The 18,459-nt window shown below is 46.0% G+C and overlaps 1 protein-coding gene across 1 annotated transcript; it reads right to left on the bottom strand.

The window, feature by feature from the left end:
* Positions 1-51: 51 nt before the first annotated feature.
* LOC119309635 (AUGMIN subunit 8-like) lies at positions 52-5,672 on the bottom strand. Its single transcript, XM_037585603.1, has 7 exons — positions 5,376-5,672; positions 2,553-3,879; positions 2,097-2,216; positions 1,561-1,677; positions 1,353-1,442; positions 723-830; positions 52-550 (listed from the first exon to the last, which is right to left on the bottom strand). The coding sequence occupies exons 2-7, from the start codon at positions 3,783-3,785 to the stop codon at positions 494-496; spliced, it is 1,725 nt and encodes a 574-aa protein (XP_037441500.1). The 5' UTR covers positions 3,786-3,879; positions 5,376-5,672; the 3' UTR covers positions 52-493.
* Positions 5,673-18,459: the final 12,787 nt, after the last annotated feature.

Below are 18,459 nucleotides of genomic sequence, written 5' to 3'. Positions count from 1 at the left end.
GAGATATTCACCAAACAATGGGGTTGGTTAAGGTGACAACGAGAGCACAGCTACAAAATCTGGCAACACATGTTGCACACAGAAGGGAGAACCCATATCTTTCAGTATCTTTTTCCCTCAAATTTCATTTGTACATTCTCTCTCCAGATGTCAAAAAAATACAGTGGAAAAGAATGGGGCACTACCTTTGAAAAGAAACTAAAAGAGGGGGGAGGGGGAGAGGGGCTAGAAGTGCACCATATATATGGTAAAGGCCATTTACACACGAGGAGACCTACAATCTATCATATCTAAGCACTGTGAGTTGTTATCTGCACAGCATCACACCTTGATCGGCAGGGGGATGTTTAATACTCGTTCGTTTTGTTATTTCTTCTCTACGGGTTCCTTGTCTGTTTGCACAGTATGTTCTTATAGTCACAGGCCAACTTGCACAGGTGTACCTATTCAAGAAGATTGGTGTATATCGTATAGCTTTACCCAGGTTGTTAATTCATCTGGACAAGTCCTTTACTTGCATAAGATGTGTCCGCAGGCTAGACTCCTGTACCTGATTCAAGATACAATAGCACTAGTAAGGTACTGTGTACAACCGCTTCCATCATGCGAACAAATTAAGCACCAGTTCACCACCAATCAGAGAAACACATTTACTTTTATTCGAAATTCAGATCACTATGGTCACTTCTTAGAAGGAATGTCTTCGGAATAGAATGCAATACCTCCAGTTCTGCGGCCATAGCTAAGAGTTCTCTGCATTCGTCAAGCATGACCTTTTCTTGTGCTGCTACGACTGAAAGCTCCGAGATCAAACATGTCCTGTCTTCGACCTGGCAACAAAGATGCTCCAAGTCAGTTAAAACAGTCATTGACAAGAATTTTCCATAACAGTGTGGGATGGCCTTTCTTGGTTCTTAAACTTTTGTAATCGAGTCCATCAATATCTTATTCTTAAGCTTTACTGAAGGTCAAACTTAACAATGCAATCAAGGGTGTGCACAAAAGGATCCAGTTACTGACACATGGACCCAATTTTTGGTGGGGCTTTATTCATAGTTTGTTTGTGACTCAAGAGTCAATATATTTCATCAGTTTAAAAAATGAAAACAAGTCTTTCATGCCAATCCGATAGCTGACGGTTCCTACGAAAAATGGCGGATGCAGAACATCACCATTTTGCGAGGGAACAGCTTTTCTTAAAGTCTGAGTCATACTTGCGTGCAATTCTTGTTATGAATGGGTGTAGTAAACCATGCCACAAGTAAAAGAGCTTACTCTATGGTTGGAGACTTGATTTTATTAGGAGACAAGTAAATATGGAAAGTAAAATTCGAAGTCATATTGCTGTTTACCTTGGAAAGCATAGAACAAACTGACGATCCCAAACCTTGCATGACATCAACAGCTGAGCTTACAGCATTCTTAAGACTAACTGCATCCACCTGTTAAAAAAAAACAGGCAATACAATTAGTCACAATCACAAAAGTAATATCTGTTCACAAGTAGAAGTGCAACAAAAATAGTTTGAGTTTATTTAAATGCATTTTTTCACAGCATACCCTTGCCCCTGAAGTGACTGGAAGGCGCAGTGTACTTGCTTTTAGAGCCTCTGTTGCCCGAGAAAAGGAAAGGTTATTCTCGTCTTCAAGTGCTGGCCATTGTTCGAGGCAAGCAATCTGAACCACAATAACAGCAAATTAAAAAAATGCAATGTATGCATTTACAGTCATAATCCATATAATATAGTCATGACTCATGATATTCATTCTTTCATATCCCTAATTTCCAGATTTTATATCACCTCTTTTGGAGAAGAAAGTGTGTTATGACAACTATGTACTTATATATTGTGTTCGAATTTGCCATGTAAGAACGAGAACAGTCCTATCACATTGCAATTAGCTCTTATTCTTTCAAAGAGCACTTTTTAAAAGAAACATGGCTATGCTTCAATTGGTATCAGTAGGAACATGGTAGAAAGTTTGTGCCAACTTGGCCCAAATTGGAATTATACTCGAATGGAAAAGAACATGGGTTCCGCAATATGCTTGGGAGATTATAGAGCCAAAGCCATCATGCATCAGGTGGAGCTTACCTGCTCTTGCAGAATGCCATACAGCTTCAACTCTTGTCGATGACGCTGCACCATGATTCTTCGCAAATTAACAGCATCCCTCAAGTTTGAAGTATTCCTCCAAACATTATATATGGTATTCTGTTTTAAATGAGAACATGGGAACTGTTTCATCAACTGAACATCACTAAACAAAAAAGTAACAAAGCTCACAAGAAAAGTACAGAAGTTATTAATGTCAGCAAGAAGTAGATCATAGGCTTCTAAACACATAGACGACTATGTGGGCAAACATTATAATGCAAAAAATGCTGTCAGTTGTCCCAAACAGTTATCATCACTAAATTCAGTCTTAAACAGCCGTATTATAAAGTATGCTAATTTTATGAGGTGCATTATAAAGTCTGAAACAGTTGCATTATAATGATCCAGACTAACTTGAAACAATTTTAAATAAATAAAATATGCTAATTTTACCTCAGCAGTGGCCTTTTGGTAAGATAGAACATCTTCCGAACGAGCATTTACAAGACGCAATTGCAAGTATCTATTATGCAGCAAACGCAGCTGATGGATATTTTCAATTTGGCTGGCATTTTTCTTTCCCTTTCTGGGATCGACCATGTAGCTAACAACAGGAGCTATAACACCTGATTGAATACTTCCAGCACTTTGTGACCGGCAAGGTGTTGAAGGTCTTGTCCTCGATGGACTCTGAAAAGCCCTAGAAGCAGAAGATGCAGCTGACAAGACCTTGTTTGGTGATGATGAGCGATGAAGAACAGGAACAGGCAAAGTGGTTGTCCTGCTTGGACGGCTCACATATTTAGATCTTTCCGTTGTCTGTGAATAAACATCACTACCAGAATCTAACTGTTCATCTCTTCTTTTTGCATGAATAGCTAGTCTCCTTGCCACGTCATCCAGTGATTGATTCAACCTTTTACCTGCGTCTTCAGAAGCAGAAATCTTCCTTGGTGAAAGCCCTCTAGAAGTGTTTGACAAAGTCACTGGTTTGCTAGATTTGTCAGAAAGTTCAGTATTCGGCATAAGATTGGCAGGCCCACGCCCACTTGTCATGGCTGGCCAACGGTTTTGCTCAGTTGCCCTCTTAGGTAGATCTTCTGAAGGTCGAGAATTCTCACATTGTTCAGTAATTTTCTTCCTTCTCAGAGGACTCCTCTTCCTCTCAGTCAGAACACTCGCCTGTCCCTTGATATGATCTAAAGATGGGCTAGAGACAACCTTATCTTTTTTATTACCAGGGGCAGCCACAGACTCCAACTGGTAGGAGGGAGACAGGTTCCGCATTGCTGGCCACAAGCCATGTGGGGACCTTTCATTTGCTATACACCTAGAACTCTTATTTACCTCTTTGACAGTATCACGGACTGGTGTTATGGACCTTGATGTTGGGGTGGAGGGTGTTGACACCTTAGAAGAAGGGGTTGAAGGTGTTGAGGGTCTTCTTCTGTCTGCAGATTGCGCCCTATTGGGCACTGGTGTACCATTAGTTGTTGAGGTCCGGCCAAGACTAGGAGATGTACATCGCCTTGTCGCAGTAGCACCCTGACCAGTCTTGTACCTGGATGCAACATCTCTCACTCGGCTTAAAGAAGAAGCATTATGCTTCTCAGATGGAACAAGTGGTGGTCTTCGAGTTTCTTCAACAAGAGCAGCTTTCTGCACAGTGCTCTTATGAACATCCATGAAGAATAGTAATTTCTAGAACCAACCACATCAACACGTCTCTCATGAAATTAGCTCCCTGCAGGCTCTACTGCAATGCTTCAGTGGCCCAGATCTGCAGAAGGTCCACATGCAGACATCAAACAATCAGACTAGGCCAAATGAAGAAGATCATTCAACTAGATTCACTTGAAACAAGCAAGACAAACTATCCAGACACACAAAAACCAAGAAAAATACAGTGTCAACATGTTTAAGCAATGTACCAAAGCGATCCTGAAACTGCAGGTAACTGAATAACATACCCACTTCCAGTACAAAACTTGCGGCAGCTGTTCCCTCAACCCTCTCACACAGATGTCATGGTTGGACCAGGGAGGGAGAAGTTATATAATGGAGGCTCCTAATCAAGAGAGGGAGGAAGGTGGCATTTATAGATGCACTGCTCATACACTAATAAATATATATAATGGAAGATGTTTTGTGCAAATTGCTGTTGCCATGTAACATGAGGCATTCGAGCAAGGACGAAGCCAATAAACAAAACTATTTGCGGAGATTCTGAGGGGTTTTGGGACAGACAAGGAAATCCACATCATCACATGCATGTGAGGCGAATCTCTTTGCCTAGCAGATTAACAATCTCCCATCAGAAGCGGCATTGGAAACAAGAGACCTTTTATCAAGGTGCCACTTATGAACCAGGAACATGCATCGAAATTTTGTAATCTTCGATGCAAACGACAGAAAAAGAAAGCCGCAGGACAGGGCACATGCCTATAGAACCAATCGGATTCACTTGAAATTGCCGGGAATTTTCCTCGACTGAATCGACTGACTGATGAAGCGTAAGAAGTATGACAAGTTGTTTTCATTGCTGGCTCTACATTGGATATTTCTTGATGGCTTGCTCGAAGAATTCACCCACCAAAAGTGAATCAAGAACAAATTGCATGAGCACATTTTCTTTGGAGGGCTGTAGGAGGTAAGTGTGGCTGGATTGCTGCTACTAGGAGACAAGATGTGTCAAGTCACCAAACACGATTAATTAACAGCAGTAAAAAATTGCAGCGGGTACTAATCAAGCATCGAAATCACCAAAGAGTGGAGACTTGGGAGCTGTGCTAGAACGAGGACCAAGTGAAACAAACGTACTAAGACACAAATTTCTCAGGATTGACGCCCACAGAATCCGCAGCGGGGAACACAACCCAACCCGCGCACTGGCATCAGCACTCATTCGAGAACGTCGACGAACCCAAGACAAGCATAGCGGCGTCGCCGATGTTCTCTCCGTACAAACCGACTGATTCGGGGCGCATCCAGATCATCCGAGCTGTGCAGTCTCGCAAACATCGTCCGTCATCTCCATTGACAGATTGAACCAACCCTCGATCGCACAGCCCAGCACTCCCTCCCCCCGAACAACAAACAAACAAACAAACAAACACCTGGCGCGCGCCTGCCTAGGTAGGCACATCGCCCTCCTCGAATTGAACAGCAGCAAAACACAAAACCGAAAAACTATCTCCCGCAAACAGGGCGCAGCAACGAACCCTAGACCCCCAGCTCCTAAACCGACCAGACACAGGCAGGCGCCAGGAGGCTCACCTTGAGAGCACCGGCGGCGACAGCTCGGAGACAAAACGCCGCCGGCTCCTCCTCCTCCTCCTGCTGCTGCTGCTGCTCCTCGGGGCGGCTCCGGGTCGAGCGGGCACCAGACGGCGGGCGCTGGCGGATTCGCCACGGCTGGTCTGGCGTGGGGTTTTGCTTCCGCAGAAACAAGAGCAGAGAGGGGGAGGGAGGAGGTGGGAGCAGCAGCGTGGGAGAGAGGGCAGGGCAGAGGGAGGGAGGTTACGGGTGGTAGATGGATTTGCGCGGCGGGGGCGGGATTAAGGGGGAGTGCGTAGTTAAGGAAGACCAGACCAAACGGCTCTTCCCCTTTATTAATCACGGCAACGTTCCGGCACGCGTACCCCGTCCGTCCGGCCGTGCGCTGGCTGATCGTGCACCCCGTCCATACGTACAGTATCCAAACGGCGATGGATGGTATGATGGTGATGATGGACCTTATCTAACGGGTCGGGCGCCATGGTCCATCCCGCTCGCGCTCCTCTTCCCTGCGTGCATACGCAACGGGTGGGTGCAAAGCGCAATCATCAAAGCTCGTAGTTCGTACGTACTTGCCGATTGATTGCGCTTGTAGTAAAATGGCCGAGAGAATTGTTACGGATTATTATTAGTATTATGTTGCCGAATTTTGTGAAAGGATTTTGGATGCGTGTATGGTGGACAGGAATTTGGTGGACGGATTTGAGCAAACATTGCGATATATGAGCAGGACAGTACAGTGCGTGCGGAGGCGATGCTGTCGGGTGCGACTAGTAAGATGCGGGTAGAAACATGGGACGTCCTTGTCGGTTTAATCGACCGGCCTCTGATTTCTTCTTCTTCTTTTGCAGAAAGTGGAATGGAAAGAAACGGAAGCAACGATCCGAGGGAAAGGGGGGAAACTGAGTTCCCCAGGTAGCTCATCTCTTTGGACCAAAAGTAACACGCAAGAGCTACGTCAATGCCGCCGATGTGCCTCGTTGGTTGACCAAATCCTTTAGAAAAACGCATGCTTTCTAGTACTATACTTTTTTTATCGCGACTGCTTCAGTTTCTTAACATCGGCTGAACGCTTCCAGCCCCAAAAGGTTGTATAGTTTTTTCTTCTTTTCTTTTTCGGAGACTAGATCAAGTGTAGTTAAAACACACAGATGTAGATAAAATAGTTTAAACACGCTATGACTTGTCTTGTACTCCCTTCTTAAACTAATATAAAAGCATCTTCAATAGATGGTCCAAATGTAAAAATAACTAACTTTTGGACCGTCTAGGGCAAAAACCGGTGCTCCAACAGACGATCCATATGCAAAAATATTTGGACCGCAGCCTCCTCATGATGTAAAATCCAATACCTCGCGGTGCAAATTTATATCACGAGGTGCATCTGGTCCAAAACCAGCCACCGCCCACGAACGCCTAACCGCCAGTTCCTTTCCGTTCCCGCCCGCCCGCCCGCCCGAAGACCAGCCGGCCGGAATCCGCTGCCGCGACCGCCGAAAACCACGCCGTCGGCGCTGCCACCACCCCAAATCCCCGCCGCCGCCCTCCGCCGTCGCCGCCTCCCTCACCGGTAGCCTGCTCGCAGCCGCCCGGAGGCCGCCGAATCGGGAGGCAGCCGGCGCGGGATTCGACGCCTCCGGTGGTCCGGCTGCCGCGGTAGGCCTCCGCCGGGTCTAAGGCTGCCGCCGACCTCGTCCCTGTCGGTCGTGAGCCTGTTCACGACCGTTGCGCCGGCCGAACGACCACCGCACGACGCCCTCCGCCCGGCTGCCGAAGTATTGTTCGCCGCCCGCCGAGCTCCTCTTGGTCGGCCTCAAAGCTCTTTTCTTATCATCGCCGCCGACCGGAGGAGCCGACCGCAGCCGTCCGCAGCCGTGAGCAGCAGCCAATCCAACCGGCGGCCATCTTCTTCCACCGCGCGCACTAGGTGTTCGACGGAATTCCCCAAGGTAAAAAAAGACGAAACTTGATGATTTAACTTGGGATTGGATAGTATGTTTGATGGTGGTTGTGTGCAATGTGGATGAGCTCGGTTGACTCCTCTTTCATGGATGATACATCGTCGGACGAGGAATTTGTGTGGCTGCTGGCCGGTTTTGGTCGTGTATGCAATATGTGCAGTTGTACAGTGGCTGGACAGCGGCTGAAGAGCAGACGCGTGACTGCTGGCCGGTTTTGGACCATGATTTTGGACCATCTATTGGAGTTGGTCTTTTGGACCAGGAGAATTTGGACCATCTGTTGGAGTTGGCCTTTTTTCGTAGCTCCAAAACGTATTTTTTGGCGGTCCAAATTTTACATCTTCGGTTTTGGACCGCCAAATTTTGGACCATCTATTGGAGATGCTCTAAGAGCGTTTAGAGCAACTTCAATGGGGCGACCCATTTCGTCCGCCGCCATCCGTTTGGATCGGCGCGGGCACAAAAGGCGGCCTAACGCGCCGACCCAAACAGACGCGCGTCAGCTTTTCGTCCGCCGGCGACCTATTCCCGGCCCATTTTTGAGCCGGATTTGCGTCGGCGCGTGACGCGCACACGCTCGCCTTCTCCTCCCCGGGCTCGCTGGTCAGCGGCACATTGGCCTCCCCTCATCAAATGGCAACCCTCGCCCGCCTCTTTCGTCGTCGCCGTCGCCGCCCAATTTTGCTGGCGACTCTGCCAGTTGCCGGCGCCTCCACATCCGTCCAGCAATGCCGCCCACTCCCACATCACTGGCAACCGCCGTCTTGCCGCCCCTGACTGCTTCCCAACCCCTCACCCCCCACCACACAGCCGCCCCCGACCAAGAAGCCGCCTCGCCGCCGGGCAGATCCTCACCGGCACGCTCATCGGACACCGACCCACTCGTCGGACGCCGACATGGCAGCTAGCTGGTCCGTGCGCGTCGCGACTCCCTTCGTCGGCCGTCTCCTTCATCGACGCCCGCAAGCTGTTCGACAGTTTGCCAAGGTACAAAATGGACTCCGCTGACGATTTCTTTTTTCACAATTTCCTTTGTGACTCCGACGATTTGTCGTCCGATGACGAGGAGGAGATATTGGCTGCCGTGTTGGTCCATCACCACCTCAATAGCCAGCGGCCATTGTTCCGTGGCTCCATTCCGGGCCACCTTCCGGCGTTGAATCGCAACCGAGAGAGCGGGCATTTCCTTCTTTGGAAGGACTACTTTGATACAACAAACCCATCGTTCAAACGTCAAAAATTTCACCGCCGTTTCCGTACGAGTAGGCATATTTTCAACCATATTAGAGAGGGGGTGGTCGGCTATGATGACTATTTCGAGTGCAAAGAGGATGCCATTGGCAAGATTGGTTTCTCCTCTTATCAGAAATGCACTGCCGCCATCCGAATGCTTGCATACGGAGTGCCCAGTGATCTCATTGATGAGTACGTCCGTATGAGCGAGTCTACATGCCTAGAGTCCCTGTATAAGTTCTGCAAGGCTGTTATTGCTGTGTTTGTCCCTGAGTACTTGAGAGAGCCAACTATTGAAGATATAGCCTGGTTATTGGCGATGAATGCCAGCAGGGGCTTCCCAGGGATGATTGCTGGCATAGACTGCATGCACTGGGAGTGGAAGAACTGCCCTTCTGCTTTGCAAGGGCAGTGTAAGGGCCATGTCAGGGCTTGCACTGTCATACTAGAGGCCATGGCGTCTCAACATCTCTGGATCTGGCACTCTTTCTTTGGCATGGCCGGATCACACAATGATATCAACGTGCTTCAGCGCTTGCCGGTGTTTGCTAGGATTGCCGAAGGCAACAACCCACCGGTGAACTTTACTGTCAACGGCCACAACTACGACAAAGGATACTACCAGGGTGACGGTATCTATCCTCAGTGGACCACTATTGTAAGAAAATACCCAACCCTGTCGGGGAGAAGAGGAAAAGATTTGCCCAAGAGCAAGAGAGTGCTAGGAAGGATGTCGAGCTTGCCTTTGGTGTTTTGCAATCTTGATGGGGCATTGTTTGGTATCCTGCTAATACCTGGAGCACGCAGAAAATCTGCGAGATGATGACTGCTTGTGTGATCATGCACAATATGATCATAGAAGACGAGCGCCCAGAACGTCTGTACGATCAAGGGTTTCATTTCCAGGGTGAGAATGTTGTGCCTGGGTATGAAGGAGCGGCAATGTTTGAACAGTTCACCCAATTTCATCATGACATGCGTGATTGGGAAACTCACGTGCAACTGCAAAATGATTTGGTTGAGCATATGTGGGCTCATGTTGGCAACCAATAGATGTATCTTTATTTATTCGTTTGCAAAACTATGTGAGACATTTTTATATTTATTTGGCTTGTAAAACTATGCTATTTTATTTGGTTCTATATGTTTAAATGCAAATTATCATCAATGCAAAATAGGGCGGCCAGCCGGCCACGCCGGCACTTATGGGTCGGCGCGTTGGGCGCGCTGCCGACCCATATCTAAAACAGGGCGGAGGCCGGGCGGCCGGCCGACCCAAACAGACAAAAAGCAGACGAAATCACCGTCAGTTTGGATCGCCCCATTGGAATTGCTTTTAGTGATCTAAACGCTCTTATATTAGTTTACAGTGGAGTACTTTAAATCTCACCCTACATTATACTCTATATATACCCACAACACAAAACACAACAATAGAAATATTGGCCATTCTATTTTCTACAGTTAAAACGATGTATATGAGGCAATCTAGCGAAAATTGAAACTATAGTTTAGATTAACGTTCACAACTCATTTAGTTAAAAGTAATAAACTTCTAGATCATAAATAAATACATGCTTACTCCTGGTGATCAACAAGAACGATGTATCATTAAATTTGAAATTGTAAAATATGTTTTCTAAAAAAATGGTTTCAATCAATCAACAAAAAAAGACGGAAAAGCTTCCATCGGTCGGGTGATTTCTCGCGCCGTCTGTCACCTTCTTCACTGTCGGATTTGATTTTTTTGATAGAACGCCCCGCAGCAACCTCTACTCATAGCACTCTTTTGCAAGTTGGCCCTTGTTGCAATCCTTTGGACCACAACAAGGGGTCTCCGGTAAACCGGCCACGCCCCCCCCCCCACATGTGTCACATCACTCTTTTGCAAGTTGGCCCTTGTTGCAATCCTTTGGACCACAACAAGGTGTCTCCGGTAAACCGACCACGCCCCCACATGTGTCACATCCTCAATCTTCTCTTTTCCCATCAGAAACAAACTTATCCCTTCCCACCAAAAACATCAGACAACTTAGTCTTCTCAAAAAGTCACTCTCATACTCTCCTATTTCTCTCTCGAAAGCACGTTGCCGCCTACCTCCTTTTGTTCCCCGATGTGGCGCTCCATGTAGTAGGACACTGCCACACAATTTCCCCTCCTCCCCGGTAGCAAGCAGGAGTGGTTACTCATTTCCCCATTTGTTGGGGAACGAGGTAATTTCCAAAAAAAATCCTACGATCACGCAAGATCTATCTATGTGATGCATAACAACGAGAGGGGAGAGTGTGTCCACGTACCCTCGTAGACCAAAAGCGGGAGCGTTTAGTTAACGCGGTTGATGTAGTCGAACGTCTTCACGATCCAACCGATCCAAGCACCGAACGTGCGGCACCTCCGTGTTCAGCACACGTTCTGCTCGGGGACGTCCCTCGTACTCTTGATCTAGTTGAGGTCGAGGGAGAGTTTCGTCAGCATGACGGTGTGGTGACGGTGATGATGAAGTTACCGGTGCAGGGCTTCGCCTAAGCACTATGACAATATGACTGAGGTGTGTAATTGTGGAGGGGGGCACCGCACACAGCTAAACAATGTCAACTTGTGTGTATATGGGGTGCCCCCCTCCCCTGTATATAAAGGAGCGGAGGACGGAGGGGCCGACCCTCTCTATGGCGCGCCCTAGGGGAGTCCTACTCCCACTGGGAGCAGGATTCCCCCTTTTCCCTAGTTGAAGTAGGAGAGGAAGGAAGGAGGAGAGAGGGAGGAAGGAAAGGGGGGCCGGCCCCCCACCCAATTCGGATTGGGCTTGGGGGCCCTCCTTGGCCGCCTCCTCATCTCTCCCACTAAGGCCCAATAAGGCCCATACACTCCCCGGGGGGTTTCGGTAACCCCCCGGTACTCCGGTAAATGCCCGAACTCATCCGGAACCATTCTGATGTCCAAACATAGTCGTCCAATATATCAATCTTCATGTCTCGACCATTTCGAGACTCCTCGTCATGTACGTGATCACATCCGGAACTCCGAACTACCTTCGGTACATCAAGACACATAAAATCATAATACCAATTGTCATTGAACATTAAGCGCGCGGACCCTACGGGTTCGAGAACTATGTAACATGACCGAGACTCGTCTCGGTCAATAACCAATAGCGGAACCTGGATGCTCATATTGGTTCCTATATATTCTACGAAGATCTTTATCGGTCAAACCGCATAACAACATACGTTGTTCCCTTTGTCATCGGTATGTTACTCGCCCGAGATTCGATCGTCGGTATCTCAATACCTAGTTCAATCTCGTTGCCGGCAAGTCTCTTTACTCGTTCCGTAATACTTCATCCCACAACTAACTCATTAGTCAGATTGCTTGCAAGGCTTATAGTGATGTGTATTACCGAGAGGGCCCAGAGATACCTCTCTGAAACACGGAGTGACAAATCCTAATCTCGATCTATGCCAACCCAACAAACACCTTCGGAGACACCTGTAGAGCACCTTTATAATCACCCTTTTATGTTGTGACGTTTGGTAGCACACAAAGTGCTCCTCCGGTATTTTGGAGTTGCATAATCTCATAGTCTGAGGAACTTGTATAAATCATGAAGAAAGCAGTAGCAATGAAACTAACACAATCATAATGCTAAGCTAATGGATGGGTCATGTCCATCACATCATTTTCCCAATGATGTGATCCCTTTCATCAAATGACAACACATGTCTATGGTTAGGAAACATAACCATCTTTGATTAATGAGTTAGTCAAGTAGAGGCATACTAGGGACTATAGGTTTTGTCTATGTATTCACACATGTACTAAGTTTCCGGTTAATACAATTCTAGCATGAATAATAAACATTTATCATGAATTAAGGAAATAAATAATAACTTTATTATTGCCTCTAGGGCATATTTCCTTCAGTCTCCCACTTGCACTAGAGTCAATAATCTAGATTACATAGTAATGATTCTAACACACATGGAGCTTTGGTGCTGATCATGTTTTGCTCGTGAGAGAGGCTTAGTCAACGGGTCTGCAACATTCGGATCCGTGTGTATCTTGCAAACCTCTATGTCCCCTTCCGACACTTGATGACGGATGGTATTGAAGCGTCTCTTGATGTGCTTGGTTCTCTTGTAAAATCTGGATTCCTTTGCCAAGGCAATTGCACCAGTATTGTCACAAAAGATTTTCATTGGACCTGATGCACTAGGTATGACACCTAGATCGGATATGAACTCCTTCATCCATTTGCTGCTTCCGAAGCAGCAATGTACTCCACTTCACACGTAGATCCCGCCACGACGCTCTGCTTGGAACTGCACCAACTAACAGCTCCTCCATTCAATAAAAATACGTATCCGGTTTGTGACTTAGAGTCATCCGGATCGGTGTTAAAGCTTGCACGCTCTGCTTGGAACTGTACCAACTAACAGCTCCTCCATTCAATAAAAATACGTATCCGGTTTGTGACTTAGAGTCATCCGGATCAGTGTTAAAGCTTGCATCGACGTAACCGTTTACGACGAGCTCTTTTCCACCTCCATAAACGAGTAACATATCCTTAGTCATTTTCAGGTATTTCAGGATGTTCTTGACCGCTGTCCAGTGCTCCACTCCGGGATTACTTTGGTACCTCCCTGCTATGCTTATAGCAAGACATACATCGGGTCTGGTACATAGCATTGCATACATGATAGAACCTATGGCTGAAGCATAGGGAATGACTTTCATTTTCTCTCTATCTTCTGCGGTGGTCGGGCTTTGAGTCTGACTCAACTTCACACCTTGTAACACAGGCAAGAACCCTTTCTTTGACTGATCCATTTTGAACTTCTTCAAAACTTTATCAAGGTATGTGCTATGTGAAAGTCCAATTAGGAGTCTTGATCTATCTCTATAGATCTTGATGCCCAATATGTAAGCAGCACCTCCAAGGTCTTTCATAGAAAAACTCTTATTTAGGTATCCCTTTATGCTATCCAAAAATTCTATATCATTTCCAATCAACAATATGTCATCTACATATAAGATCAGAAATGCTACAGAGCTCCCACTCACTTTCTTGTAAATACAGGCTTCTCCAAAAGTCTGTATAAAACCATATGCTTTGATCACACTATCAAAGCGTTTATTCCAACTCCGAGAGGCTTGCACCAGTCCATAAATGGATCACTGGAGCTTGCACACTTTGCTAGCACCCTTTGGATCGACAAAACCTTCCGGTTGCATCATATACAACTCTTCTTCCAGAAATCCATTCAGGAATGCAGTTTTGACATCCATTTGCCAAACTTCATAATCATAAAATGCAGCAATTGCTAACATGATTCGGACAGACTTAAGCATCGCTACGGGTGAGAAAGTCTCATCATAGTCAACTCCTTGAACTTGTCGAAGACCTTTCGCAACAAGTCAAGCTTTGTAAACAGTAACATTGCCGTCTGCGTCGGTCTTCTTCTTAAAGATCCATTTATTTTCTATGGCTTGCCGATCATCAGCCAAGTCCACCAAAGTTCACACTTTGTTCTCATACATGGATGCCATCTCAGATTTCATGGCCTCAAGCCATTTCGCGGAATCTTGGTTCATCATCGCTTCCTCATAGTTTGTAGGTTCATCATGGTCTAGTAACATGACTTCCAAAACATGATTACCATACCACTCTGGTGTGGATCTTATTCTGGAAGACCTACGAGGTTCGGTAGTAACTTGATCTGAAACTTCATGATCATCATCATTAGCTTCCTCACCAATTGGTGTAGGAATCACTGGAACTGATTTCTATGATGAACTACTTTCCAATAAGGGAGAAGGTACAGTTACCTCATCAAGTTCTACTTTCCTCCAACTCACTTCTTTCGAGAGAAACTCCTTCTCTAGAAAGGATCCATTCTTAGCAACAAAGATTTTGCCTTCGGATTTGTGATAGAAGGTGTACCCAACAGTTTCCTTTGGGTATCCTATGAAGACGCACTTCTCCGATTTGGGTTCGAGCTTATCAGGTTGAAGCTTTTTCACATAATCATCGCAGCCCCAAACTTTAAGAAATGACAACTTTCGTTTCTTGCCAAACCACAGTTCATAAGGCGTCGTCTCAATGGATTTTGATGGTGCCCTATTTAAAGTGAATGCAGCCGTCTCTAGAGCATAACCCCAAAACGATAGCGGTAAATTAGTAAGAGACATCATAGATCGCACCATATCTAATAAAGTACGGTTACGACGTTCAGACACACCATTTCGCTGTGGTGTTCCATGTGGCGTTAATTGTGAAACTATCCCATGTTGTTTCAAATAAAGACCAAACTCGTAACTCAAATATTCTCCTCCACGACCAGATCGTAGAAACTTTATTTTCTTGTTACGATGATTTTCCACTTCACTCTGAAATTCTTTGAACTTTTCAAATGTTTCAGACTTATGCTTCATTAAGTAGATATAACCATATCTGCTCAAATCATCTGTGAAGGTAAGAAAATAACGATACCCAGCACGAGCATCAACACTCATTGGACCGCATACATCCGTATGTATTATTTCCAATAAGTCAGTAGCTCGTTCCATTGTTCCGGAGAACGGAGTTTTAGTCATATTGGCCATAAGGCACGGTTTGCAAGCACCAAGTGATTCCAAAAGTCCATCAGTATGGAGTTTTTTCATGCGCTTTACACCGATATGACCCAAATGGCAGTGCCACAAATAAGTTGCACTATGATTATTAAACTTCAATCATTTGGCTTCAACACTATGAATATGTGTATCACTACTATCGAGATTCAAAAAAAATAGACCACTCAGCAGGGGTGCATGACCATAAAAGTTATTACTCATATAAATAGAATAACCATTACTCTCTGAAATGAATAACCGTCTCGCATCAAACAAGATCCAGATATAATGTTCATGCTCAACGCTGGCACCAAATAACAATTATTCAGGTCTAAAACTAATCCCGATGGTAGATGTAGAGGTTATCGTGCCGACTGTGATCACATCGACTTTGGAACCATTTCCCACATGCATCGTCACCTCGTCCTTAGCCAATCTTCGCTTAATCTGTAGCCCCTGTTTCGAGTTGCAAATATGAGCAACAGAACCAGTATCAAATACCCAGGCGCTACTGCGAGCATTAGTTAAGTACACATCAATAACATGTATATCAAATATACCTTTCACTTTGCCATCCTTCCTTGTCCGCCAAATACTTGGGGTAGTTCCGCTTCCAGTGACCAGTCCCTTTGCAGTAGAAGCACTCAGTCTCAGGCTTAGGTCCAGACTTGGGTTTCTTCTCTTGAGCAGCAACCTTTTTGCCATTCTTCTTGAGGTTCCCCTTCTTCCCTTTGCCCTTTTTCTTGAAACTAGTGGTATTATTGACCATCAACACTTGATGCTCCTTTTTGATTTCTACCTCCGCAGCCTTTAGCATCGCGAAGAGCTCGGGAATAGTCTTGTTCATCCCTTGCATATTATAGTTCATCACGAAGCCTTTATAGCTTGGTGGCAGTGATTGAAGAACTTTGTCAATGACACAATCAACTGGAAGATCAACTCCGGGCTGAGTCAAGTGATTATGATACCCAGACATTTTGAGTATGTGCTCACTGACAGAACTATTCTCCTCCATTTTGCAGCTGTAGAACTTGTTGGAGACTTCATATCTCTCAACTCGGGCATTTGCTTGAAATATTAACTTCAACTCTTGGATCATCTCATATGCTCCATGACGTTCAAAACGTCGTTGAAAGTCTCGATTCTAAGCCGTAAAGCATGGCACACTGAACTATCGAGTAGTCATCAGCTTTGCTCTGCCAGACGTTCTTAACATCATCAGTAGCATCTGCAGCAGGCATGGCACCTAGCCGTGCTTCCAGGACGTAATTCTTCTGTGCAGCAATGAGGATAATCCTCAAGTTACGGACCCAGTTCGTGTAGTTGCTGCCATCATCTTTCAACTTAGCTTTCTCTAGGAATGCATTAAAATTCAAAGGAACGGTAGCATGGGCCATTGATCTACAACAACATAGACATGCAAAATACTATCAGGTACTAAGTTCATGATAAATTAAAGTTCAATTAATCATATTACTTAAGAACTCCCACTTAGATAGACATCCCTCTAGTCATCTAAGTGATCATGTGACCCAAATCAACTAAACCATGTCCGATCATCACGTGAGATGGAGTAGTTTTCAATGGTGAACATCACTATGTTGATCATATCTACTATATGATTCACGCTCGACCTTTTGGTCTCAGTGTTCTGAGGCCATATATGCATATGCTAGGCTCGTCAAGTTTAACCCGAGTATTCTGCGTGTGCAAAACTGGCTTGCACCCGTTGTATGTGAACGTAGAGCTTATCACACCCGATCATCATGTGGTGTCTCGACATGATAAACTGTAGCAATGGTGCATACTCAGGGAGAACACTTGTAACTTAAAATTTAGTAAGGGATCATCTTATAATGCTACCAACGTTCTAAGCAAAATAAGATGCATAAAGGATAAACATCACATGCAATCAAAATATGTGACATGGTATGGCCATCATCATCTTGTGCTCATGATCTCCATCACCGAAGCATCGTCATGATCTCCAACGTCACCGGCGCGACACCCTGATCTCCATCGTAGCATCATTGTCGTCTCGCCATCTATTGTTACTACGACTATCGCTACCGCTTAGTGATAAAGTAAAACACTTACATGGCGATTGCATTGCATACAATAAAGCGACAACCATATGGCTCCTGCCAGTTGCCGATAACTTTGTTACAAAACATGATCATCTCATACAACAATTTATATCACATCATGCTTGACCATATCACATCACAACAAGCCCTGCAAAAACAAGTTAGACGTCCTCTACTTTGTTGTTGCAAGTTTTACGTGGCTACTACGGGCTTCTAGTAAGAACCGTTCTTACCTACGCATCAAAGCCACAACGATTTTTCGTCAAGTGTGCTGTTTTAACCTTCAACAAGGACCGGGCGTAGCCACACTCAATTCAAATAAAGTTGGAGAAATAGATACTCACCAGCCACCTATGTGCAAAGCACGTCGGTAGAACCAGTCTCGCGTAAGTGTACGCGTAATGTCGGTTTGAGCCGCTTCATCCAACAATATCGTCGAATCAAAGTATGACATGCTGGTAAGCAGTATGACTATTATCACCCACAACTCTTTGTGTTCTACTCGTGCATATAACATCTACGCATAGACCTAGCTCAGATGCCACTGTTGGGGAACTCAGTAATTTCAAAAAAATTCCTACGATCACGCAAGATCTATCTATGTGATGCATAGCAACGAGAGGGGAGAGTGTGTCCACGTACCCTCGTAGACCGAAAGCGGAAGCGTTTAGTTAACGTGGTTGATGTAGTCGAACGCCTTCCCGATCCAACCGATCCAAGCACCGAACATACGGCACCTCTGCGTTCAGCACACGTTCAGCTCGGGGACGTCCCTCGTACTCTTGATCCAGTTGAGGCCGAGGGAGAGTTTCGTCAGCACGACGGTGTGGTGACGGTGATGATGAAGTTACCCACGCAGGGCTTCGCCTAAGCACTACGACGATATGACCGAGGTGTGTAGCTGTGGAGGGGGGCACCGCACACGGCTAAACAATGTCCACTTGTGTGTCTATGGGTGCCCCCCTCCCTGTATATAAAGGAGTGGAGGAGGGAGGGGCCGACCCTCTCTATGGCGCGCCCTAGGGGAGTCCTACTCCCACCGGGAGTGGGATTCCCCCTTTTCCCTAGTTGGAGTAGGAGAGGAAGGAAGGAGGAGAGAGGGAGGAAGGAAGGCCCCCCCACCCAATTCGGATTGGGCTTGGGGGGGGGAGGGCGCCCCTCCTTGGCCGCCTCCTCATCTTTCCCACTAA

Source organism: Triticum dicoccoides, chromosome 5B (genome assembly GCF_002162155.2).
Source record: "Triticum dicoccoides isolate Atlit2015 ecotype Zavitan chromosome 5B, WEW_v2.0, whole genome shotgun sequence".
NCBI classification, from domain to species: Eukaryota; Viridiplantae; Streptophyta; class Magnoliopsida; order Poales; family Poaceae; genus Triticum; species Triticum dicoccoides.
The sequence above is the reverse complement of the archived record's forward strand: the minus strand, read 5'-3'. Positions and strand labels throughout refer to the sequence as shown.